The 27637-nt window shown below is 42.6% G+C and overlaps 1 protein-coding gene across 1 annotated transcript; it reads left to right on the top strand.

Annotated features, from left to right (window-relative positions):
- Positions 1-12311: 12311 nt before the first annotated feature.
- abraa (actin binding Rho activating protein a) lies at positions 12312-17188 on the top strand. The gene is made up of 2 exons (XM_061070684.1): positions 12312-12935; positions 16751-17188. The coding sequence occupies exons 1-2, from the start codon at positions 12312-12314 to the stop codon at positions 17186-17188; spliced, it is 1062 nt and encodes a 353-aa protein (XP_060926667.1).
- The last annotated feature ends 10449 nt before the right edge of the window (positions 17189-27637 follow it).

Below are 27637 nucleotides of genomic sequence, written 5' to 3'. Positions count from 1 at the left end.
GACCCAGAGCAGTTGTTTCTATCTGGTGAGATCTGCATATATCCCATGGTACTGAGCAGGAGACACTACACACATCCTCCTGTGTGTCTGTCCTGCATCCAGCTCAACACATTTTCTTATTTTATTCAACTTCTCTCTGTTTGGTCGAGGAAAACTCAACATTCAGATGTTTTTAAATATTGTTGACGCTCTCTAGCCGATGAAATCTGAATGCTTCCGTCCAGGAAAGATATCATCTCTTTATATTCCTCACTGTGCGAAGGAGCCGGAGCTGAGCAGCTCATTATATCCGCTCCATCACAATATTAGCTCCATTATCTAATGGGTTTGGATTCGACTTGCTGCACTTCCAGTAAGACTGTGTGTCATCAAGTATTCTTCCCCATTACAGACCCACTCACTGGCTTGATTACTGCAGCGGAAGGAGAGAAGCTGAAAAGTGATAAACGAGATGTCGACGCTGCTTTTATTATCACTTTATTAATCTCCATCACAAGACTCGTTTCTCTTGGAATCACGACCGCAGGAGGGAAGACGGAGAAAGAGAGAGAGCGAGGACGGAAGAGGGGGAACGGAAGAGAAACGAGTGTTGGCACGCTGGCGTGGATTTCACTTTGCTAAATCCTGCAGGGCTACACAAGCAGAACCGTTTCCCTGCCACAGCACATTGTGGTGTTAGTGTGTCTGTGTTGTGTAGCCACAGTCCCTTCATCAGACAATGTTCGGACAACTTAAACCTCGAGTTCAACCTCTGGAACCAAGACAACGTTCAGGATGACCTGCAACTGAATGAGGCACTGCTAACTTTATATATCGGAATAATTCCGGTTTTAGCACAACTTAATCGTAACATAATCTGAATGAATCAGTTTTTTTCCTACCATATTATCGTTGACCTTTGACATTTAACTAATCAGCTCCAGAATATCATCATGTGGGAAAACGCTCCGAGGAAATATTCCTGCCAAGTTTATTTAATATCCTTCGAGGCATTGCTTTTGGACATAAACACACAGACATGGGCAAAAGTGAGCAACCACACCCGCTCTCTATCGCAATGCATCCTGGGAAAGGTAGGCCGGAGAAGGATCCACCCGTTGGCTCCTTTGTGATGGAACACATTCTAAGGAACCTGTGAGATGAATCAGCCTGAAGTCGCACAGCTGTGACCCGGCCTCTTCCGAACAGAAGAGGAACTGGGGAGGATTCAGCAGCATGTGGGTATTTCTGTCTTTCAGTGCAGATAATTGCCGCCCTGCTTCATCAAAGACTTTGTAGAGTGTGTGTGTGTGTGTGTGTGTCACTCTGTGTGTGTGTGTGTGTGTGTGTGCGCCTCTCGTATATCCTCTAATTATTTTTTCTTAAAAAAGCCGTGGGGAACTGCTGCTGCGACAGAATCTAAATTCTGTGGCATCTTAGTGGAACTTGTTATTTACAGTGTGGAGCTCCTCTACTCAGCAGCTCGACACTGAAAGTGTTCACAGGCAGAGCAGAGGCCACAGAATCTGATAATTACACAAACACATCAGTGCTTATGGTTCAGAAGAAGCTACAACCAACAGAGAAGACTGAAGTAAGGAACATGCACGTGATCCACAGCTGCAGTGTGTGTGTGTGTGTGTGTGTGTGTGAGTGTGTGTGTGTGTGTGTTCTCGTACTTTTATCTTTCTGAGAGGCATTTTGAGCACAGAGCACAGACCTTATGGACTGAGGATATTTTGGTGAAGTGAGGGTGTCAGGGTTAGAACTAGGTTCAGGGTAACACCCGGGCCACACTGGGTGTGCGTGTGCAGTGTGTGACTTCTGCTTCTTGCATGTGTGAGTTGTTCACATAGTGGTGAGTCTGCTATGTGAGGTTTCACTCATGACTTCTGTATTTCCTGGAATAAGAGTAAAGGTTTATGTACTCAACTAAACGCCAGGACACTGCCTCCATCATCAGCTCCTGCAGTTTCATCACAATAAAACTGAATGGACTCAGACAACAGAAACCCTAAAGCAGGTTGAAAGGTACAGTGAATCTGCTGTGGTTTATTTGTGCAAATATAGATATATAAATACTTTAAGCACCAGGGGAGGGATTGTGCAATAGGTTGTAAGTAAACACTAGAGACTGGATTGTGCAAAGTACAATTAGCATACAGGAGTCACAGGCAGAGGGCTTTTACTTTGAAACAGGTTAAAAAAAAGTGATGCAAATATTTATACTATAATATTAAAGAGATTTAAACTGTGGTAAAGATCATTTTCACTTTGCTGTGAACGTTGCACAGGGAGTGGCGGAAATAGGCGAAACCCCAGAAAAGCTGTGAGTCTCAGTGGGTGTGTGTGTGTGTGTGTGTGGTTGTGTGTGTGTGTGTGTGTGGGTGTGAAAAATACTGCAACAATAAACCACATGTTAAGCTGCTGGTTTTCACAGAGCTACATACACAGAACAGGACTGAGGCGGAAAGTGAGAGAAGTGGTAAATGTTGTTGCTGCTGGTGCTGTAAAGATAAAGAGGAACAACAGACTTAGAGAGGCAGATATTGCAGATGCTGCAAGATAATGGGAAAAATGTCCCTTCAAATATACGTATATATGAAGAAAATGATGGAGGATTGTTATACAAGGGTAGTTTGCAGCTGCCAGCCCAGTTCAGGACAATCTAATCCAAAACTAGAATGACATTCAGTAACCAAGGCCCAACAGTCCCCTTAAATCCAATGGAATTACACACACTAAAAGAGATCAGTCTTCTAAATGTGCCTGATATTTTTCATCAAGATCTATGAACTATTCTCTGGGAAATTGGTGAAAAGTGTTGTGGCAATTTCTACAATCCCACTACCAACGAAGAAACGAGTCTCAAAAACTCTTACAGTATCGTCACCTTTAATGCTCGAGCATGGTGCATACCACAGGGTTTAGTTGTAGTAATGCACACCAGATAGGAAACAGCTCACTGTCTTTATACATTTGGCTAACCACTCCCATACTGGATGGGGGGGTGTTAAACAGGAAAAGGTTGAGATCCTTTGATCACATGAATACAAAGGTGCCTAGTTAAAGCAATCGGACCAATATGCATTCAGTAGTAAAGGGCTGTGTCTAGAGAAAATCAGGTTAAAGTGGCTATGTTAATCAGGTCAATACACATTCAAATAGTACAGGATGCAGCATGATAAAGGTTACATCGTCATTCAATCATTATCAAACAGACGGGAAATACATGCCATTACAAAAGTTAACGGGCTCTTTCTTGATCATTATTCCATCCTTCAACCAAGTTTCATGTAAATCTGTTCACCAGCTTTTGTGTAATCCTGCAAATCAACAGAAAGGGTCGAAAACAGAAACTGTTTAAAGGGAGGTAAATAGAGATGAAAAGTTATTGCTGGTGGGATATTTGCAAAAGCCAAACTTCTAAGTGGGAGTGTAAGTGAAGGCACACAGAGAACGATGCTTCCAGGGTGAACAGGAGCCGTGTGTGTGACCTCAGGCAGATCAGCTCCTCAGTGGGAGGCAGCCGCCGCCAGAGGACACCGAGCTGGGAACCGACCAGTTCCACCAGCAGCTGCCGTCCCTGCAGCGGCTGGTGTGTTTCCTCCGGTGTCTCCAGGCCACAGCCCCCCGACTCCCGGTTCTCCTCTCCTGCTCCAGGCTGCACACGATGACTTCAGATTCCCTTAACTTCCAAAGGGCTGTGGATGAAGAGAGGAAGGGTTTGGTCGATACCGGTTTTGTTTGGTAAAAGTAACTCGTGTTCGATTGTGCGAGCGACTGATTGAACCTGACAAACAGAGCTCCGTGCCTCACAGGTTATAAGTTTGACCACATTTTCAAAGAGAAGCTCAAAGAGACTTTAACAGTTTAATGTTGGTTTACGGGAAAGATCCTGAACATCTGGAAGGTTTTAACAGGATGAGTGTCAGACAAATTCACTTTGACTTTCCTCAACGTTCAGTGCAAGATGCAAACCACAACAATAATGATGACGACTATAAAAACTAAATAGGAACTAACGCGTTCAGAGTCTTTTAAAGGGACTCTTACCTTTGTTGCATTTTTACACTTTTTTTGGATAAGGTTAAATTGGTATTAATAAGGTAATGACACTCTAAAATGCAAGACAGACCCACCAGGAGTAAAAACAAACAATTATTTCACTCTCATAATATTTAGTGAAAACTTCAACCAATAAAATTCTTCGGACCGAAGGACCTTATTGGCCGACAGACCTGTCTGTTTGCTGCATGGACATGCAGGTTTTCCGTCTGCTTCTTGTGGCGCATTCGGGCCCGCGTCATCAAGGCATGTGAATGTAAATGTATATAACTTACCGGTGCTTCTAAATCCGAATCCATTGCTTTGGTAAACAAAAACTCACGTGCGTGCGCGGAGGCAGTAGGTTGGAAGACTGCTTGTAAATAAAGTTTCTTCAAAAAAACACTGCGGATGGGAACGAGGGGGTGGGGCATTGGAGGAAGGCGGGATGATTTGAATGTGCTGTAATTCTCAAATGCAACAAAGGTAAGAGTCCCTTTAATGAAAAGAAAAACGTTAATTAAAGTGAAATTTCATAAACTGTTTTGGCAGCATTATAGTTGAAGTGATGGATAAAACATTTGATTGATTTCTAACGATTTCCTGTTACAGCATCTTCCTTTAGAGGCGTGTCCAGTATCGACACGTGTGATTTGTGATGAATGTTTGTGATTAAAAAAGCTCATAAATATATTTCTGTTGTCACCTCATGAATATTTGTCTTAATTTGCCAACAAGAGGAGGAGAGACGTGAAACCTCGTGAGGATCTGGAACCATGTGATCATGTGCTGATGCCGAAACAGAAGAATTTAAAAACAGTTGAATAAAAGTGTCACACAAATCACTGCGTCGTCTGTTCAATCACATCAGAGACGACAAAGAGGAGAACTGATATAATCTGTTCTCTATAGAAGGAAATAAGGACAAGCTGCTGGGTGTTAGACTCACACACACACACACACACACACGCACACGCACACACTCACACACACACACTCTTCAGAGAGGAGATGTGCGTTTGTGCGTTGGTGTGTCGTTAAGACAGAAGATTGAAGGTGACTGATCCTATTAGGTGTTTCTGTTGTAATGCACACGTGTGAACACACACCTGGAGGAGCTTCACACACACACACACACACACACACACACACACACACACACACACACACAGACACACACACATGCTGCTGTGTGACTCAGCTGTGTCATATTCACAGTTGAGGGGGGACGGAGAGACGAGTGCAGAACGAAGGAACGACTGTCAGGTTTATTTCCATCTCTGCAGCTTTACGCTCTGATTTGCCTCTGTCCCACTTCTCCTCTCTCTCTCTCTCTCTCTCTCTCTCTCTCTCTCTCTCTCTCTCTCTCTCTCTCTCTCTCTCTCTTGCTCTCCTGTAAAATGCAAATCTACAAACGACAAATAAAAGCGCCGCAGCGTTTTGAAGGTTCTTTTCACCAAAAGGCAACACAAAATATTGCAAACTCTCAAAAGTGAACAGCAGTTACTTGTCCTGCTTGTGTTTCACTCTCATTGTTATGGTTTTATCATTTGTGAGATTTGTATGTGACTCTCACACAAAGCACTCTTTGTGTAGGAGGCGCTCAGGAGGTCGTCCAGACTGAATTGTGGCCTGTGAAACTTTAGCCTAAAAATGTACCCTAAAAAATACATTTAGGTGCGATTAAGTTTTTATCCAGTTTCTTTTCAGGTTTTCAATACAAGGGATAGAAACAATAGATTCAATTGCAGTGAAAACCGTTTTGACATTTTGGTTTCACCCGTAAGAATAAACAACACGTCCCCACTTCCTCTCATTGACTTGGGGTTTGACTTTTTAGTTCGGTCCACGTGTCATCCACTAACATGGAGGAGGCGGGGTTAAGGGGCGCTTTGGCTTCACTTTTGTGGCGCTGTCAGATCGTCCATCTTCTGCTCACAGTCAAGAGCCATCGACCAAGCTGTCCTGTCTTCGTCAGTCATGAATTATTGAGCAAAATCTGAATTTCCATTTAAATTATTGACTAATCAGAGTTCATTAGCAGAACGTTATCGTGATGTGAATAAAATCGTCCTCCCTGTAGGACAGACAAAGGGACATATCTATTTTTGAATGTAGTGTTCAACCTTATTCACCTGTCTGGTCCGAGTGTCCTTGATAACATCAGCACAGCGAGTTTCCAAGTCTAGAAAAAGAGGAAAACTGTCCTCGCGTAAAAAAACGACCCAACAGTTAATCTGCGAGCAGCTAATTACGACTCGTAGTTAAATTTTATTGTGCAGCGACCTCGAAGGGCGGAGTGATGGAGACGGGAGCAGCAAGTTAAGTGACGTAGTTTAAAGAGAGAGACAGAGAGAGAAAGTTGGAGTGGAGGGACGGAGGGACGGATGAAGGTCTGTGAGTCCGAGGGGGAAAGTGACCTTTACATGGACGCACTTGATGAAAAACAAAAAACAAAAGAGGAGTTGTGTGTAGGGTTGCAAAATTCCGGGAATATTCAAAGTTGGAAACTTTCCATGGGAATTAACGGGAATTAACGGGAATATACGGGAATTAACGGGAATATACGGGAATTAACAGGAATAAACTGGAAATGTTGTGGGTAATTTATACTCACTGTATTTACCTTGTCATATACAGACATAAATATAAACATTGTAAAAAAAACACTAATGCAATGCCAGAGATATAAATAGTTAGCCAAACAATTGGAATCGTCTGTACTCATATTTAACAATTGATGGATAAACGAATGGAAATAGTCTAGATGAACAGATGAACAATCCTCAATCAGCATGCTAATATATTTTCTCCAGTAATATCATTGAAACTTACCTGACTAGTCCTGCACTCTACAGCAGGCCTCGATAGCCCTGCTGTAGAGTGAAGCATGCTGGGAGTTATCTGTGCATGTGATGGAAGAATGCACAGTGGAGGGTTGAAATTCAACATGCAGTGTGTGCTGCATTCTATACATCTTTAAAATAGAGTTTTGAATGATGTTTTTATTGCTCAGCGTTTAATTTGTGTAGTTTTTTTTTTTTTTTCAAAATTCCCAAAATTCCCGAGCTTAACTTCCCGTGGAAAGTTTCCGGAAAGTTTCCGGAAATTTACCGGAAACTTTCCGCCCCTTTGCAACCCTAGTTGTGTGCGATCAGTTGTTTTTGTTTCACACTGTATCTCGTGTTTGTGTAACAGCTTCCTCCTCTACGGATCCAGACTGACGAGGATCCAGAGACAGTTGCTCTCTTCGCCAGAGACGGATCGGATCACAGCTGTTCACCGCCACCGTGATGTCACCGTCGTCACGGGCCGCCAGAGAAACGTTCCCTGTCACGCTGACTCCAATCTGTCTTCACACGACAACGCTTGGACAGAATTTCTGTGTGTGTGTGTGTGTATGTGTGTGTGTATAGTCCAGGTATTACTCATATAGTGGGGACCGTAATCAGCTTGAACACATTACAGGGACGTGTCCTTCACATGGGGAACGATTTAATAGTCCCCATAACGTAAATCAGTAGATAATGAGGTGAGGTTTGTTCGTGAGGATCCAGTCTGATCCACCTTTTCACCAGCGGCAGCACAATGAGGATCAACACCACAGGAGGTTTGGATAATCACAGTATTATGACTCATCGGTGTAAAAGGTTACTGGCAGATTATTCCTCCTAAAAAGAGAATTATAGAGACACATAATTTGAGGCTAAGATTTGGGCATCAGGCTCCAGTTGTCATTCCTGGAAATAATTAGATTGTAAATTTAGATATTTTTTATTTATCTATTCTATTTATTTATTGTTTGAAACAGTTTTAAAGTATATATATCCTGCTCATATCCATGTTGACTGTAGTTAGAGTTATTAGTTTGAGACATATCACACACATAACTCTCCTCAAACTGTCCATCGCTGCAGCTCCTCCTTTCAACCTCTGTCTCAAACACCAATACAATGAAGAGATCCCAAACTGAGCTTGTCATCATGAAAACAATCAATCATCGCCAAACCTCCTGAAATGGACCAACCACTATTAATCTGGGATCACCACACTTCAGCTCACACCATTACCCACGGTGTCTGAACGGCCAGCGGCACCGACTGCATCTCAGCTCCCAGTCTTTATCCACTTGACTCTGATGAGCAGCAGTGGATTCAGCAGCACTCGAGGAGCCTGGAGGAGCTGAACCACAGAAACAACAAGGAACAACCACACGGCTGAAACTCTTTCTCCAGAACAAGAACAACAATCCATATCGAGGGACTGTATGGATACATGGGAGGCATCTATAACTTAAAAAACACAACTACAAGATGTATCCATGGACATTTTAAACAAGCAATGTTTCCTACCTCAGTGGGAATGCTGCTTATTTGTTAAGGCCCAGTGGACAAGACAGTTTCTGGCGGGTCTTCAGCAGGACGAGACAGATGGACACTGAACAGAAAGTCCGTCATCATGATGAACATGATTCCTGTACAAACCGTAGAAAGCAGCAGATACTATCTATGTCTGTCTTCCTGGGACATGTAGACCACAAAGTCCGAAACCGAAATGAGACGATCTGGTCTCTTGGCGAGGAGAGCTGCAGTTGGACATGACGAGAACGTTTTAATGCCCCTTGGTTATAATAACATTTTTACAGTCGTATCTGAGTTCTCGTCCCTTGGCACCATTAACTCTTGGAAAAATGGTTAATCACCGAAGTGCAAGGGAAGAATCCAGCAGTTAAATCCTTTGCCTTTTGAGGATGAAAGGATGCATTTGAGGGACCTTTTGCTAATATCTTGTCCCCCTGGACAGCTTCAGTGTAATGATGAGACTTCAGCACATTAATATGGCACAAGCTTGTTTCCCTGTTTACCTCATGAGAGTGGATAAGATCCTTTCGCTGCCCAGCGCTGAGAAATGGGCAGCGAGCACAAGCTGAGCCGAAGCACTGGCAATAAAAATAAAATGTTGTCACCAGACAAACCGACTCAGTCGCTCAGCTGCTTCCCTGTCAAACCGCAGTTTTCATGATGTCCTTCTTTTGCATATTTGGCCGCACAATGCAAACGCTCCCTGCACCGAGAAACCAGATCCAACTCGTTTGATTTTGAAGAGGCAGACACGAACTGATCCGTTAACACCCGCAGTGAGCGGTGCCCATTGTGACCGAACCCAAGTGGCGCCTGTTTTACATCACAAAGTGAAACATGACTCATTTTCCCCTGACAAGTCCAAGGGATGATGAGGGGAGGATCTAAAATAAACATCAGTCCAGACTCTGGTTCAGAGCCAATCTAAGAATTCAAAAGGGTTCTCACTAAATGGCTATTGTGCTAATACCCTCTCCACTTGGGGCCCTAAACAACTACTGGTTTTGCCTACACTTTGCAACGCCCCTGTGTAATTTTTCACAGTGCGTTAAAATATTAACGTGTCCATGAACAATACAGATCATTTATACATTATGTGACAAAGTCCTTATATCAGTGAACCTACAACTCACCAAAGTGCTCTTAGACAAGACGCTGTAGAACCTGAACCTCGACACTGCATCTATCAACATCTATCGATCAACATCTCCTCATCACGACCCACATTCAGAGTTATTTTCCTCTGATTAAGTCACATATAAATACTTGTTACACATCGGGATCGCACATCCCTCATCGGTGACGAGTGGCAGGCCCGTGGTCTATTTCTGTGGAGGTCTGATGTGCACGGCGGGCGGAGGGAGCGTGCACGTGAGGCAGTTGCAGAAGAGGGGCAAGGAATCTGAAGCACACACACACACACACACACACACACACACACACACACACACACACACACACACACACACACAGGAAACCTGACCTGGTGACGGCTCGGACCCTGGACGGTTATTTTAGGCGACAGACGCACTCGTCTTTGTGTGGATCTGCGTCACACACAGATAGAAATGTTTTGCACGACTAAGAAGAACAGTTGTTTCTCACAAACGACGATGAACTCAAGATTTACTAATTTAGAATATTAATTATAGTATAATTCAATAACAGGTATTGAGTTATCTTCACGGTCAAATGGATTTTGTAAGTAGCTGTGATACAGCAATGAAAAAAGGTTTGGAAAATTCAGTTTTTACCTCTGGTTAAAACTTAAAATCTTGTGTTTTGTCACCTTTAAATTAAAAAGAATAAAGTTGGTAACTTTACAAACTTAATAAAGTTAGTTGAAGCAGATACTTCCCTGTAAAAAAAATATAGCCTTTGTTCTCTTTAGTTTAAAAAAGTAATAAGCCGAACAATTTACAGTTTGTCCTTTTTTTACAATGATGGAAGGTTCAATTGAGTGTCAGTGAAGTGATATCATGTTTTAAAGGTTTTCATATGGCTTTGATGAAACGTCTCATTTAATTCTGTTTAATAAGCGCTAACAACCTGGTGCTGCTAATTAATCGTTTAATCACGGAATAAATCCAAGTGACAACCTGTCAATCAATCCTCAGTAAACGTGCGTTGATTCCACTTTCTCCAGCGCTGATTATAATGACTGAAACTAATGAGCTTTTCCGAGCAGAAACTAACAGCGGTTTACATATTACATTACAAGTCGTAGGAGAGGAACCCACCAGGGAATATTCAGAAATAAACAAGTTCATTAGTTAATTTCTTTGCTTATTACACAAGATGGTTTCAGAAACAGAAGAAGGAAGCTCATCACGATGGGTTTAGATCATTATTGAATCATTGCTCCTCTTTGATTCATTCACAAGAAATACATTTAGACACAATATAATTATTTAATGTAACACTTTAGTTCTGACACATTTAATGTATCCAGTGTCATGGTTACTCTCTGTGTGTTCTACCACGTGCCTCCATTTTTATTTGTTTTTAAATATGTGTGGATGTTGATGGAATAATAAGACATATCGAGGGGGTTGGTATCGATGAGTGTTTCCAAATCTGTGCAGATGCAAATAAAAATGTATTGAGTTTAAATGTGGTTTCATAAATGAAGAAGCTTTTTCCGCCGCTGTACGGTAACAAATTGGGCTCGAACTATAAATGTGGCCTCAGCTATTAGGGTTGTTTTAATCTGACTGGGCCGTGGTGGAGGTACGAGCTCTACTGAGTGTCACTGTTATGGAACAGCTGTGTCAACAGTACATGATCAATTTTAATAAGTTCATTCTCCTGAATAACTTTATCTCACTTAGACTTTTAAAAGCCGCCTGAGAATAAAGATTTATATCCGCTCTGCTGCCACAGCTAATCAATTTCAAAGTCAAACAATCGGGTCACGAAACAAAGACGAAGGCAGCTACTCGATTCAATTTAGTGAATATGAATCATAATCCAGAAATTCACTCTCACATATCCACAAATACACAGGGGGACTGAAATGGCTTCGGCCGCACATGACAGACCGACGCCTCACATGCTTTTAATGTGACCCACAATCCACACCTACGTGATCCAAGCATTGAGTGTTTAAATGAAAACATCCCCATACATAAATACACAGTGAGCACACACATGCACACACTGTTCCACCGGAGCTGACTCACAGCAGAGGTGTTTTATTTGTGTCTCCGGACAGAAACCTCCAAGTCACTAAAAACACTGGGCACCTGTTCCCTGGATCCCACTGGAGGAAACTCAACTCCCCTGTCACCGAGTGTGTGTGTGTGTTAGTGTGTGTGTGTGTGTGTGTGTGTGTGGGGGCGGGTGTCAGTGACAAGAATGTTGACACCGGCCTTTCATGTCTCACGTGGACACCACTTCCTTTGCTACCCGTCCCTATTTAAAGGCCGGTCTGGAGCCAGAGGGGCTTCAGCAGCGGATTAAAGCTAAAGTCCTCGCACTCTTCACACCAGCGGCTCACCCACTGACCGACTGACCATCCGAGAGGCTCTGCATGTTTTTGTGCGGATCCATCGCGGCTATAAAGGCTGAGACGTGTGGACTACTGTTTGTGATCAGCTGGAGCGCTTGGACGAGATTTTAAGAGACGAGACCGAATCTGGAGCCAAAGGAAGCAGAAAATCAAACAGAAGCAAATTCTTCAGATTCAACTTTTCCGTATTAACTCATCTCGAAATGTCCAAGAACACAATTTGAACCTTTTTTGGTCGATCCAAAGTGTTTTAAGTGTTTGATAACACTCGCCCTTGACATCTTGGACCTGGCTACCTCTAGGACGATTGACAACTTACTCTTTTTAGAATTTGTTTCCAAAGTCCTGGAAAAAACATAAGTGAAGTAAAAGAAGGATTTCTGGATAAAGGTCTCATCTGGAGTGTTTTCACGATGAGTAGCGGGGGCACCACCACAGTTTCGCCACCGGAGCCTCAGGCTTTCAAGCGAGCGGTGCGGAAGATAAAATGCGCCGCCATGGTGGCCAACTTGGCGAAGAACTGGCAGGGTTGGGCCAGCGAACACTCAGACAAGCAGGATGCTATCCCCAGCGGCTGGATGCCGGATTCCGTTGAGGAGGAAGAGGACAAAAAAATCAAGCATGTGGTCAAACCTACCGTCGCCCCACGTGTTATGGCAGGTGAAGCCTCCGACGACAGCGGGAAAATTAGGACCGGTTCTGTCCACAAGACCATCCAGCCAAAGCGCAGCGAGTGCAGCAGCAGTGACGTGGTCAACGCCATCCGCGGAAAGATGGAGTCCGGTCCCGAGGAGAGCAAGCCGTTCATGGGCAACGAGTCACCGACACGGCGGCGCCAAATGAGGTTACTACAGAGCGCAGGAGGCGGAGGAGGAGACAGGAAGCTGCTCCTCCAGGAGAGGAAGCTGGGGTCCAGGAGCAGCAGTGTGGACACAGAGGACAGCGGACTGGGAGAGGAGGCCGGGCTCAGCGACAACAGTGAATCCAAAACCGAGCCGGGCGACATCCAGTCCAAGAAACTAACCAACAAGCCCAAGGTAGAGTCGCTTATCACAAATGTTACAGATGGGAAAAAATCTTGATATACTGCGATAAGCAAAACACATGCAACGCAACACCCAAGACCATATTTGCAACCAGCCACTGAACGTAGTGGAGGATGTATTTGTAAAATAACTAAACCTAGGGGAGAGAATGATGGAGTAATTCATATTGTAGCAAAAACACTACACCCAAAACTAAAATAGACTCAGTGTAGAGGGCACAACATGGCCAAGGCCAAACTGTCTTCATCAGTCTATCACGTCGCACCAGATTGCAAACACTCAAAGATCAGATCAGTAGTTTCCTTTTTTAACCTGTTAATAAACAAACCAACAAATGTACAAACAGCTGGACGGAGAAGATAACCTCTTTGGTGGAAGAACTTCAAATGATTGGTGATTGGCTGCTTGATGTGATGATAAGTGTTTGCTAGCGTTTGCTAAAACCTTCCCCAGGATACGGATGAGGTGCTTGTTCTGCTGCCCCCAAGTGGCCCAAAAATAACATCAATTAATAATTTCATTTTACGTGATAACGAGCTTGACCAAGAGAGGTCGTCTTTTAATCCATTATCTCCTAAAAGTCCCCGTAAGTTTTTTATCGTCTTATTCTAAAAATAACAGCCCCCCCTGACCGTCCTGTACAAAACACATTTCCGTGCGTTGACTTCCAGCTCCGGCAGCTACGGGCTGAACTGAACCTCTGGTGAGTGTCCTTTCCAAATATCAACAGAGCTGAAATAATACCGAGGGATGAAGCTGCTGGAGGCGTGTTTCGGTCATTTGTCCTTTCGAAGTGCGGAAAGACAAGTGAAAGTGACGCCATGACGGAAAAGGCCAAACTCTTTTATTTCTCTGGCCCACGTCCAAAAACCACTTAATTTGTGATAGAGGTCATTCGCACTTGGTCCTTTTCACATTTGCGTGTTGTTAGACGCAGGCTTACGGAGGAGGTAATATAACCCCTGCATAATTACCCTTTAATTACAATTTTTAAGTATGAGGCAATCTGTTATACACAAGTTTTGACAGCAGCCGTATGACGCCCTTCTGTCGGCGTTCTGTGACACAATAAATGTTTCGTCCGTCCCTGAATCCAACACAGTGGGGGGGGATAAATACTCCCACAGAGTCGCACAGCGTGAATAACAAGGTAGAGCAGAAGTCCCTCTGATGTCACCTGAAGACATCCAACTCCCTCACTGTCACCAAACAACTCCAGGACTCAAACCTCTCCTATAAAAGGCAAAGGCAGCAGCTGGGGGGGGGGGTCGCCAGAGAGCGAGGCCGGATCATAAAAACACAAGCTGGACCTGCAGTGCAATGGAATACACGCGCAAATAAATATAGTCATGCACTGCAACGTGTTTCCCCCACCTGACCTTCAGGTGGCACAGCCGGTGAGGGGGGGGGGGGGAAACAGGGTGAGGGCGAGAGAGCACGGAGGGACATGAGAGAGAAAGAGAGAGAGAGACTACAACAACAAGAGCAGAGCAGAGAAATATTCGACTCCTTCCAGAGATTCCAGAAACCACATTAAGACATTTTATATCATTCATTTCATATTGTAAATGTAAAATGAATCACAGTGACTTGATAAATATATTAACCAGAGGCGGCGCTGGGATATTTGAATAATAACACTCTCATGTTAATAAGAACGAGACGGAAAAAAGGGTTGTAAAAGTATAATGTTGGCCTCTGGCAGAACTGTTAATGAATGTGCTGCCGAACTTTGTTTTTACGACTTTTATCATTCGGGGTTTGTGCTTATTATAGCATCGGGCTTCATGAAGACATCTTGACAGTCGAGCTGATCGGAGGCAAACAAACAGCAGCTCGGAGTCGGGCTGCATGAGCACCTATTAATAGGGTCACAGCACACTGGTGTTGTTAGAGTTTAATGTTAAAACTGGCTGCTTATTGCTGGTTATACTGGTTACAAGCCACAGCCTCATCTTTGTTTATCGTGCTAACATGAGAAAATTACCACGAAACAAAAAGTTGGTTGATAAAGATTTATTTTTGATGTTTACCTGGTCAGCTTTCATCTTAATCATTGTTGTCTCGACCAAATGTCATGGTAATAAGAAGAGATATTGCCTAAAAACATATATATATATGTAACAAAAACATCAGCCTCAACATGATAACTGTAAATAATAATAAGTTTTCCTGAACAAGTGCAGCATGTTAGAACCAAATGTAAAAGTATTTGCTCTGTGAGAAATGTAGTTCAGGACTCCGTATATTGTGAATTTGTATATAATTTTACAATGGACTGATTATCATTCTAATGCATATTTTAAATAAAGGTACAATACTTTCTTTAAGATGTTAATTCCAGTGTCGTAAAATACTATACTGTATAACATAAATATGCAAGTACAGTACAACTACCTTTAAAACTGACTGAGAACCAACGATTAATTAATTAATTAAAATATATTTTTTAAAGGTGAATCGTGACACGATCACTCGAAGGCTTTCCAGCGTTCCGTGGAAGGTTCCACAGATACAAGTCTTCACTTTTCACAGACCAAATACCGAGGAGATCTGGTGACACTGCTCTGAAGGCCTGGCAAGCTGAGGAAAATACCAAGAGAGGTGGAGGGAGGGAGGGAGGGAGGGAGGGAGCGAGGGAGGACACGACATGAGTGAAGAGAGAAAGGAGAGGACTGAGTGGAAAAGGAAGAGAAGAGACAACAAAACAAGGGCAATAACAAGAGAGAGGTTGCGATGAAGGAGGGCATCGAGGAAGACGAGAGGAGGAGAGTAAGAGAGGGCAGAAAAGTAATAAAGGGAGGAAAAGGAGAGGAAATAAGATGCACAGGAAGTTTTTATTCTAAAATCATTTCATAGTTTGAATTATCTGAAGAGCAACAAAACCCTTATTCTTTAATATTTAAAGTCCTAAGTCCTTAAGGTCTTGTTATGTTTGAGCACCAGGCTTATAGGGGCGTAAATAAATTCCATTAATACATAAGGGGAAAGCAAAGGTCAAGCACGGCATCAATTACACTAAGTTGAACTTAGAAAGTTTATTTTAAGGTGAAGGGTCGTCAATCAATATTCATACACAGCCGTGTAACAACAACAACAGACTACAGATCAGCATCATCTTTTAAACAGGATACACAAGGTGTGTTGGAAAAGTAATCGAAGACGCTGAAACTATTTCGTTTCGTACGTCAGGGAAAGTGGCAGCGAGTGAAGAACTTGGAAACAAACCTTGAAACTTGTGCAGGAGAGGCCAAGATATCCTGAATCCTGCTGTTCTGGAAACCCAAGTCAAGATAAATCTGTTCTGATAACGTCACCGTTACATTAACCTGAGTTATTTTCTCCGACTTGACAAAGTTCCTACACAGCTACAGAAGATACAATATCTCTGTTTCCACAAGCTGGAAGTTCTCACCAACATTTAGCTTATTAACGGTGTGAAACCGGACCGATCCTTGCACCCTGACGTTAACCTGTATGCCGTCATTTTGCATTTTTCATTTCACTTTTTACTTCGCTTTTTATATCTTTTATCTTTTATATATTTTTATATAGATATGTTTATATCTAAATAAATGTTACTTTGTATAAATATTAGAAAAAGTGAGTAAATAAGAAGTAAATAGTGAGTAAATGTATATTGTTTTTTATTGTTTTTCTTATGTGTGGTGTATTTATTGTGTTTTTATGTTTCTATGTTCATTGTATGCACCAATAACCAGAGCAAATTCCAGGTAGGTGTAAACCTACTTGGCAATAAATACCTTCTGATTCTGATTCTGATTCTGATTCTGATTTAATTCCAGATCAAGATTACCACGATGGGCGACATCAAAAGCCGCTGGCAGCAGTTTGCCAACCAGCACATGGAGGGCCAGAAGCTCAACCCCTTCAGTGAGGAGTTCGATCAGGACTACGCGATGGCCCAGCGGCTCCGTAAGGGCGACTCCGGCTACGGTCGACCCAAAGACGGTTCCAAGACGGCGGAGAGGGGCGACCGGGCCCAGAAACACATCTACAGGGAGATGGAGGAGATGGTGTGGATTATCAGAGACTTGGGCTTGAAGGATAAGGAAGGGAGGACCATCATTAGCTTCGGCCGTCTCTTCGACCGCTACGTGAAGATCTCGGATAAGGTGGTGGGCATCCTGCTGCGCTGCCGCAAGCACAAGATGCTGGACTTTGAGGGGGAAATGCTGTGGAAAGGACAGGACGATGCTGTTATCATCACACTGAGGGACTGAGGACGGGTGTGACATCGTGCAAACATCCGAAACAACACACAATCACGACAAATCTCCCAAATTAGCCCCAATTTAGAAACAACAAAGTGCTAGGTCGAATATTTGAGGGAAAAATAATCCCAAAAAACCCTAAAACATTACATGCAGCTTGAATGATTAACTTGAAGGAAATAATAGTTAATTTAGTAAAAAGCTAAAATGTAAAAACTTTAAATTTTTGCATACTTTAAACTGCTCAAATATTTAATACACATAAATTACAGTCCAGACATATGAGTGTAATCTACACTCGCACCAGACTCATTAGTTCTTCTCATGTACCTGACGGATCGTCCGATGAAGGGAAACTATCCCTAGCATGCTAACCATGCTCGCCTCGCTAACTATGCTAAACGCTACACGGCCTGAGAATCCATCACATCAGTCACGTTTGAAATCTCGACCCCGACACACGTAATATTGAGACGTTTAAGTGTTTTGGATCAAGTTAACGATAACAGGTCAAAACAAGAATTACACAACAATGTACTTACGTTTTTTGGGGTCGTCTTTGCACCGACTTGAATGTTTCTCACTAGCAAAGCTCGAGCTTCATGATTGAGCAAATATCGACATTTAGATTAGGAAATTAGTGAATGTACTTAAAAAAAAAAGAACTTGTGTTATCATATGTATGTATAGTATGTTACATTAAAATGTGTTTATCTTTTCATAGGCAGTCGCAAGGAGAATAGAGTGATCTGTGAATTTACATGTACGTCACCTGACTGAATGTTTGATGTGTGATTGTTTACAAGAAAATAATTGTGAAATATAATTTACCTCATTTTTGAATTTTGGACACACTTCACAAGCTTAATAATTATTTATCTTTGGATTAAGTTTTCCACAAATTGTATACAACTCATCAAAACAAATTAAAACTGTGTTTCTGCAGCAGTGAAACAATATTCTACCTCAACGTGTGAATGAAATGATTATAAAATAAGATCAGAAACATTTAAAGACGTCGGAAAGGTTGTTCACAGTCGCAGGTTTGACTTTGTATTCCAGTGGGTTAACGCTCAGCTTCTTGGACGCCTCCCCGGTGTCCTCATTCTCTGATGTCACAGCTGCAGTGAATTATGGCCCATTCCCTCTGAAAGTCCACAGGCTTGCACACTCGCTGAACAATCCTTGGGGGGAAGTCTCCAGAAGTTCATGCCAGAGCCCTTAAGCGCCCGCTGATGCTGCAGTGAGACGGTCTTAAGCCCTCGCAGTCTCTGCGCCTGTCAGTCCAGACTCAGTTGGCAGATCGCTGAGCTTTTTCACTTTTCCTCCTCACTACACCCACCTCTCGACCGGGTGGGGGGGCTCCCAGAGGAGACGGGGGGGAGGGAGGGGAGTGGTGAGGGAGAGCAGAGGCCGCCTGAGACGTCCCAGATCTCTGCTGTGGATTTATAAGATCAGCAAAACCTATATTCATCATTTCTTGATCCTCATATTTGGATATTTCTGCCATTTTGTCAGAATATGCATAGAATTCAAGGTGTATTTTAAATGTAGGAGGAGAGCAAGAAAGAATGAAAAAGATAAAACAAGGAAGTGGAGGATATTAGAGAAAGAAAAGAAGTTGATACTAGCACAAAGCCCAGCGTCTTATCTTTATTTCCTCCTTATGTACAAATACCTGAAAACATCACATGACAGAACTGGTCTGTATGGAACTCCGTCCTCTGTGGCGTCAGTTTGTCACTGAGGTGAAACAACGCTGCTGTTTGAATCCTAATTTCCCCTGCGGACAAAATGATTTACAGTTTGTCTCCATTTGCATTTGCACATTCTGAAGGCCCCTCGCTGCTTCATGCAATTCTACTGTGTGAATGTGTTTCCGTGTCGTTGTGCATGCAAGTCACGCTAGAGCTCAGTGTGTGTGTGTGTCTGTGTGTGTGTGAGAGAGAGAAAGTGTTTGATGTGGTAACTTAATCGTCCGTCAGTCTGCGCATGTGCACACACAAGTCATGCCTCAGAGTGTGCATGTGTGTTGGTGTGTGTGTGTGTGTGTGTGATTCCATATCTATCCAACAGTGGACCTGCCAGTTGTTACACACTTATAAACGACTGCTGAGCCAACAGGGGACATCATGCAGACCAGTGTTGGTCGTGTTATGAATCACATTGAAATGATGTCTAATAAATTGAAGTGTCTGTCCAAAGAATTCAAGGCATCCAGGGATTATTTGTGTATTTCTGACGTCTTTTAGTGAATTTTGACATCTAACACACAAAGATTAAACTGAAAGTGCCGTCAGGAGCATTGTGTGTTTGTGTGAATCTTCACGGCACTCGTGAAGCAGTTTGTGGTTCAAATCTTATTGGTTTAAGTACCAGACGTGTCAAAACCAATCCTGCTATTGTGAAAAAATTACAGACACAGGTTTTGTAGTCACCTCATGAAACGACCTATCTACTATTTCCAGAAATATCTGTCTGTGTCTCCTTAGCTTCACACTCAGCAGGTGTCCTGTCCGTAACCCAAGGAAGTGCAGAGTTGAATTTTGGACACGTGATACTTTCAATATTAATAAACTTTGTGAAGACGGATGACCAGAGCTCCGCGGCTGGGACTCATCGACCTCAGTGACGACAACAGTGAAGAGCTGAAGGTTCAGCAGCAGGTCTTCAATTGGCTGTGGCTCAATTACTGAAGGTCTCCGAAACTAAAAGTGTTTTCCACAATCAGTCGTCCAAATTTGGTCGGTGAAGCCTGGCAGCCCCCTGTTGGTAAGATAGGAGTGTGTGTGTGTGTGTGTGAGAGAGAGAGAGAGAGAGAGAGAGAGAGAGACATTAATACAATCTGATCAGTTTGGTCACCGGGGAGTCTGGATGTCTGCCAAAGAGAGAGAGAGAGAGAGAGACGGAGGGAGAGAGATATTGTGAGTGATGTGGAGAGAACGATGGAAAGAGAACAACAGAGATACAATGAGGGAAATAAAGGAGAGAGAGCGACAGACAACAATAGAGAGAGAGAGAGGATGGAGGGAGAGAGTATTCCTTCTAGACGGGCCGAAGCTTCGCACTCGCTCGTCCTTCACTGTCAAACAAAATGAATCCCTCCTCTCCTCTGCTTCTCTCTCCAGCTCCCGTCTCATTATTATTATTGTGTTCTCCCTCCTCCTCCTCCTCCTCCTCTTCCTCCTCCTCCCCTGTGTCTTTGCTCTGTTCTTCCCTCCCGTTCTCCTCTGTAGTTCTGCAGGTTATTTTCAGTTCAGCCGCCTTGATCTGTTCTTTGCTTTTAACTTCCCATGCATGACATCAGAAATTAATTCTATGCTCTCGATGATGCAGTTGGGCACATGAACAGTGGGGGGCAGTATATCAGGGTGTGAGGAATATGTGAACAAAGATGGACGACATGTCTCCACTTCCTCCCACTAACCAGAAATGAAGCCAGAATAGTCTTTAAAGATGGATTTTAAACAAGTTTATTGACGGCTGGAATAGAATAACAACACACCAAATTGTGCATTTACTCAACAATATAACAGCTTTTCCAAAGAATCAGCAAAAATACCGACAGTATGGTGAGTAAAACTTAAAGTTACACAAGTTTGCTTCTCTTCCGGTAACATTCAGGTCCTCGAGGCTGTAGAACATTAACAACGAAATAGAAAACAACGCTGCGTGAGGCTTTGTTAACGATAGTTTGTGTTCACGTTTATCGATGGGATGAACAGTGTTTACTTGTAAGTGGAAGTTTGAAATCCAGTGGCTGCTCAGTTTTCTATCGATCAACCGATGCAGCAAAGTCATTTGAATGAAGCCAACAGTCGACATTGAACGTGTTGGTGAGAATAAATGTCCTCATATGATCTTGATAAATTAGTATCAGTGACAAAATTACATTTTCCATGGACGTTGCTTTCAAACGTTCTCCCTATGACATGAAGATCATCTCTCAAAACCAGAAAACATCACCTACATATAATCTAAGGGCCTCGGGGGAAATGACAAGTGTCCTCAAAAGGCCTCAAATGATGGTTTAGTGTTGTCGATTTTAAGGCTGTGAATGCTGAAGATAAAATGGCTTTATATCGAAGGACAAATCACGAGGAGTTTTTCTTGTGGCCGGAGCCCAAAGAGTGTCGACACCAAACTGAAACGTGAACTCGCAGCAAGAAGGTGAAGGGTAAATGTATATCGGCCGCGTGTGGAGAAACACAAGTTACAGAACTCCACGGCACTTTGATTCCCACTGGGGTCACCCGTCCTCAAAGTGTATTCCCTCATGTTAATGTGGAACACTTCGGATGAGGGGATGGAGCAGGTGGTGAGTGAGGGAGGCTTTTATTAGGGCCGGGGGGTTCGGTGGGAGCCTCCGCAGCCGAGTAGACCGGAGGAGACGAGTTTCTGTCGGGATCCAGAAGCCGATGTTTCGTAACAGCCACTGAGGAGCTGCAGCTTCTCTTTCATCCTCCCACTCCTGCACCTCCTCCCCAGGAGAGAACATGATATGTGTCTACAAATGTACACAGTGTGGTGCTAAAAGAAAAGGGACACAAACAGTGCACGCTTCCTTTCTTATACCTAAAACCCATGTACTTATGAGATAGGAAAAACGATATGGACAATTTACGCTAAGGATTTGATTTTAGGTTCATCTTCTGCAAAAACAGGCCGCCTGGAATAATCAGGATTTATAAATATGAATTTTTCCCTGACATTTGCTCTAAGGGGATCATCAGACATCCAAGTGTACGTTTTCCTCAAATCGTAAAAACCTGAGTTGTTTCTATTATTTGTTGCTATTTGGACCCAAGAAATGCAAAAGCACCAGAACGCCTGAGAGACATTTTCATTTAGAGAGCATTGATGTAACTGCATCTTTATATATCCATTTAAAATGTATTGTGATAATTATGATTTAGACTACATCTTTTTATTCATCTATAGAAACTGTACGTTCCCCAACATCCTCCAAACTGAGTGACCATATTCCCGAGGTTGTTTATTACTTCCTGCTGATGCAACCCATAGGACGTCTGAAGTATCGACAGGCATAACGAACCTTGGTCGTCGTAGTTACAGTAATAGGCTTTAGGTTTAGGGACAGATCTCGTTCCTTCAGATTACAGGACGCTCGTTGTCATGGTTGCAGAATTGAAAATGTGTTAAAAGTTGAGGAACAGTCACGGATAACAGAAGCAAATACTTATTTTTTTACACCAGTAATGAATAACGGTCTCCTGTGTGGAATTACTGGGATTTGTTGACGCATCCATCGAACCCGACCGTCCTCCTGCAAACGTGGAGTTTGTTGCTCATTATAGAAAAGTCTCCTTTGCTTTGTGTTTCTTTGGGTCTTAACACGTTGCTGCACAGCGATCTTTAATGCACAGTTCAGAAAAATGTATGAGTGACTCCTGGTTCCAGCGTCTCCAACACGAATCATGTAAATGTTTTGCTACAACAGCCACGTTGTTGTGCAGATGCAGATAAAGTCGGTAAAGGTGAATGGTATTGGTTTGTATTGGAACATTTTAGGGAAATAATTGTCAGCTGCTGCTAAAAGTTATTATCTATGATAACATCTATATATAAACCAAGTGTTTTCCCTGTTTATCTTAAAGGAAGTGAGCGAAAATGTCTGTTTTTGCAGAATGACGACCTAAAAGCCAGTGAGGTCTGAAAACGACCCGACAGATCTTTTTTTTTTCAATGTACTCTACTTGATTGAAACCACATGATACCATAATGAGCATTCAAACATCAATAAAGAAACAGTAGAATCCTTTTTCTATGTTTAGAAAATAAGTCTTGTTAAGAAATAGGTCAGAATCTTCGACTATCTATGCTGCAAAACCTTTTTTTTTTTTGCTCAGATGGTTTACATCCACGGAGGGAGAAGAATACACAAACGTTGAAATATACCTGCGTGTCAGAAATTCATTAAGAACATTCGCAAAGTGAATCGCTTGAATTACTTTCAGTGATGGGTTGAAACGGTGACACTGGTTTCCATTCACTTGACGTGACATTTCTTAGTCCTTAGCCCTGACAAAATGTATATCCGTGTGTTTAAGGCCTCTACTTACATTACAATTGATAGTTGTGGATACATCATGAACATCCATGTGGCAGATACAATCAGAATACGGGGGAATGCACAAACAAAAACGAAAAATGTACATTTAGGTGCTGATCGTCGTTTCCATTTGAAGTTACCATCATAGAAGACCCATCCCTCACTGCATGCTATTCTATGCTATACTACTGCTGCCATGCTGCTCCGCCCCAAGAGGCACGGAAAGTACTTTAGATGGTTTTTCAGTTTTTTTAAAATACGTGTGTTATGAAGGCAGCTGCTGCAGGTTAGATGTCCAGAGATGGGAAACTTCCAGGATGGTTACCACTGCTAATTTACAAAACCCTCATATCATCCATCTGCAGTAAAATGTGGCTCATTATCATGCAAAATAACTTTCTGTTTACACCACAGTCCCTTTTCTTTCCCCCAGAATGCACTCTGCTTCATTGTGCAATCGTTCCTCTTTGATTGGTCCTCGATTGGGAAATCAGCCCTCGAAATATGTTCGAATTTTGGCACAAAAGAACACAGACAAAAAAAAAAACACATTCCTCAAGTCACAGTCAAAGACATTGATTGATTTTTCAAATATATTTGAGTTATACAACTCCTCTAATATCATTTTTAATTCATTCTCTTTTATTAAAAAAACTTCTTCTTCTAGCTACCGGGCAGTCGTTACATTAAAATCCATGCTGCTCCAATTTAATTTGACTTGTGAAAAATGATCCTGCATTTTTTTTCAAATCTGAAATTCTCATGTTGAATAAGGAATTACATTTTAGCTTATGATGATTTTCTCAGAGGTCCTCAGACCAAGCGACGCTCTCCCTCCAACAAAATACAGAGAACAACATATAAGTGCTGAAGTAAAATGACAGACCTTGAAAAAGTGGTTTTCAGTTTCCTGCGATCAGATCTTCAAGATGTTTTAAAGGAGACAGATGATGATTTTCAGTTCTTCTTCCCTCCAGTGTATTATGAAGGTTGTTTATTTAACATTAGGGTGAAGGGAGCTCGTCTCCTCCACAGAAAACACTGAAGCTCCTGAAACACCTCAGAAGTCAGAAGTCTGGACGATACTTGTGATCCACCGTATTTGCATAAAATACGCCTGATGGCTACTCTGATGAAATCAGGTAAAGAGAGAATGGAGCCGAACATTTCCTGTGCTAAAAGAGGTTGACCAATCACAACAGAGAGGACCACAAGCTGGCCAATCAGAGCAGACTGGGCTCTATCAGAAGGCGGACCCTTAAAGAGACAGGAGCTAAAACCAAGTGTTTGAAAAAAGGAGCAGCAGCGATGGTCAGTTTAACAAAAGTTAGAGCATGAAAACATTTTTTATTTAATAAAATGATCAACCTGAATATGAGAAGAATATGTCTCCTTTAAATCATATTGACGCCAGGACGTTTGCCACATAACTTAATTTGTCTTAATCCGACTGCCCTGAAAACCACTGGCTTCTCATTTTCCACAGTTTGTACAGAGCAACTAAAAAACAGTGATGACTGAATGTTGTTCTGATTATTGCTTTACAGAATGTAGCTAATTTGTCTGGAAATAGATTTAATATCCCTGCAACGCTGCTACTGGCAAAACAGAGTAAAACACTCTATTGGATGTATTGATTCCGATGTAAGTTGATGAGTGTGAGAGAAACTTTCATCTGAAATATTGCCTTGAAGTTAAAGCACAGAAATTAATTAGCAAAATATGTTTGTTTTCTTTTTGTTTTCTACCTCCATTAAATCTTTCACTTGGAAAATAAGCCAAAAACTAAATTCAGACAAATCTGTAAAAAATCTTGCTTAAATTGCTACATATCTATGTTTTCCTTCATTTGCATTGGTTCTAAACCCACATACATAAATTAATTTCTCCTCTTCCCGTGTAGCGTTTAGCTCATGCTTAGCCTTATCAATTTGTCTGCTAATTAATTAGACGTGTTATCAGGCATGCGGATGCTAACAGCTAATGCTACAATCGTACAGTTAACTAGCAAGGCTATCCTTTCCCTCCCTCCGAGGTTTAACATAAGTCAACTAAATCCTTATAGATTAACTTTGGCTCACTCCAAAGGACACTCACAACCATAGAATTCACTTGTAAAAAAAATGAATCATAAAGTTCCCAAATTAAATACATATACAGTTATTCAACAAACTATAAATGTCTCTACGTTGTGCACGTTGTGTTCCCTTTAAATTCCTATTTGTGTGTCCTTGTTTCTGAAATCGGTGAAACCTGACATGGGTCCAGACAGACCCTTTGTTCGGATGATGCAAAGAACATTTCATGCTTCCTCTTCCTCCCTCACTCCACTCTGAGTCGTACCATGGTTAATCACCGGGTGCCTGTGGATTAGGGCTGTAATTTAGAATAACAGGGGCTGCTTCTCCGCACAGCTCTGAACGCTGCGGTCACGTGGTTGTTGCTGTTCCCTCCTCAGGATGGCACAAGCCATTAGGTAACTGAGGAAGAGGAAGGACGAAGAAGACACTTGCTGGTTGAGATTGGCACAGTAGAACCTGTTTTTTGTAATAATCGTTAGCCGAAGCCTTTTTTTAGTTTGAAAGAGGGAGGAGGAATGTTAAAAATCTACTTCTAGAGTTGCAGCTAATTGAAAAGCGATTCAATACTACAATTAAACTGGGATATACAGCAAGTTTTCAGCCCTACACTGTCAGCCACAAGCCACTACCCCCCCCACCCCCATGCTTTTGGAAGCAACTGTGACATCACGTGTCAGTGCTGCTACATGGGTACCATACCGCCCCCTGCATCTCATGTAACCTGCACAACCGAGTGGAGTTCAGAGCCCATTGAAGCCTGGTTCAAGACTGTTTAAAGACTAGATAGTCACACATTTCTGCGGTAACATCCTTTGAATTTTAGTCAAATACAATCTTAAATGCAGAAGATTCAGACAGAATCCAGATGTTGCACCAGATATTTTAATTTAAAGTGTTTCTGGGAGACTTTTATATTTATACGAATTTCAATAAATCCCTTTGGGCTCAAACAGAATCTCCTGCTGAAGTAGTTCAAATGATCAGATTTCAAATTTGAAGAACCATCAGGTAAAATTGGGTCTTGAATCGCAATTTTCCACAGGATTCGTTTTTCATTCCTACCAAACATTATAGTTACTGATTTGACTTAAGGCTCATTGTTGCTGCATTGACGTAGGACAAGAGATGAATCCATCTTAAACAATGTTAACGTCACAACCGTATGTTTTTCTGGTGGAGCTGCTCTGTTTAGTCGTAAAACGGCTTCATTTGGTTCCATTTCTAATGTTGAGCATAAATAAGCCTTTCAAAGTGCCCTGCCCCCAAAAATGACTATAATGTCTTCATTGATTGCAATGAAAATTTACATGCCCTTCCAGCCAATGGCACATGGTCTTTGGGAACTCAGAACTTGCTTGTGAACTGAACAGATTCACCCAGGAACCAATTGAACAGCTGGCAGTGCAGGTAAAAAGCATTGTTTCTACAGTGCTAACAAACTGGGAGGATAGAAAACCCTCAGAACACCGAAGGGGTCGAATGTGTGACAGAGAACATACAAAAAACTGCTCAAGTCGATGTGTTCGAAACCAAGATGTCTGGGTTGGTTACAACAAATGAGTCTTGTCCTTCTCTGGAAGTCTTCTTTAGTCCTGCGGCGCACAGATGCATTCACGTGCAACCAGTTGACCCCATGCTCCTGCAAACTGGGAGGCTGGTGTCTCAAACTATCTGAGGACAGTCTCCCACTCTGCCCAGTCTGGTGGATGGACAGAAAACCACTCAGGGGGCCACCCAGCCCCTTAATGAGGACACTGAAAGACAACAAGCAGTCCTGGGAGTAAGAATCAAAAGGTAGCTGTGAAGAAGGCGCGTAGCTGAAGCAAAGCCGAGCCCGCAGTGAGTCCTGGTCCCAACAGGATGTGATCGATGTCGGCAACTGAGCCCCCCCCCCTTTGAAGTTTTCTCATTAAGAGGTGTTTTTTTTATTTTTTTCGTCAAAGAGATCTGAGGAGAGCAAAAAGCCTGAGGGGCGATCTGGTGCAACAACAAAAGAAATCTGCGTCCCACGAGTCTCCGGAAAACAGTCTGAGACGATATCAAAAGAAATACGCTGCGTTTCCAGGGAGCGCCAGGATTACCTACTGATTAGCAAAGTAATTTCCAGATGAGGGGAGTGATTCATTCCCTGGTGTGGTTGGACTTGTCCGAGTGCCGTTGTGTACGATACTGAACGACTACCCGCTCCAGGGGCAGTCCCCCCCCCGGTCCACCCTGGAGTGGGTCGACAGGCTGTATACAAAAACGTGTCCAAACAGCAAGAGCATCTCGCAACAACAAAAAATGAACATCTCTGTCTGAGTC

This window comes from Limanda limanda, chromosome 4 (assembly GCF_963576545.1).
Source record: "Limanda limanda chromosome 4, fLimLim1.1, whole genome shotgun sequence".
Lineage (NCBI taxonomy): Eukaryota > Metazoa > Chordata > Actinopteri > Pleuronectiformes > Pleuronectidae > Limanda > Limanda limanda.
This window is presented reverse-complemented; position numbering and strand designations above follow the sequence as displayed.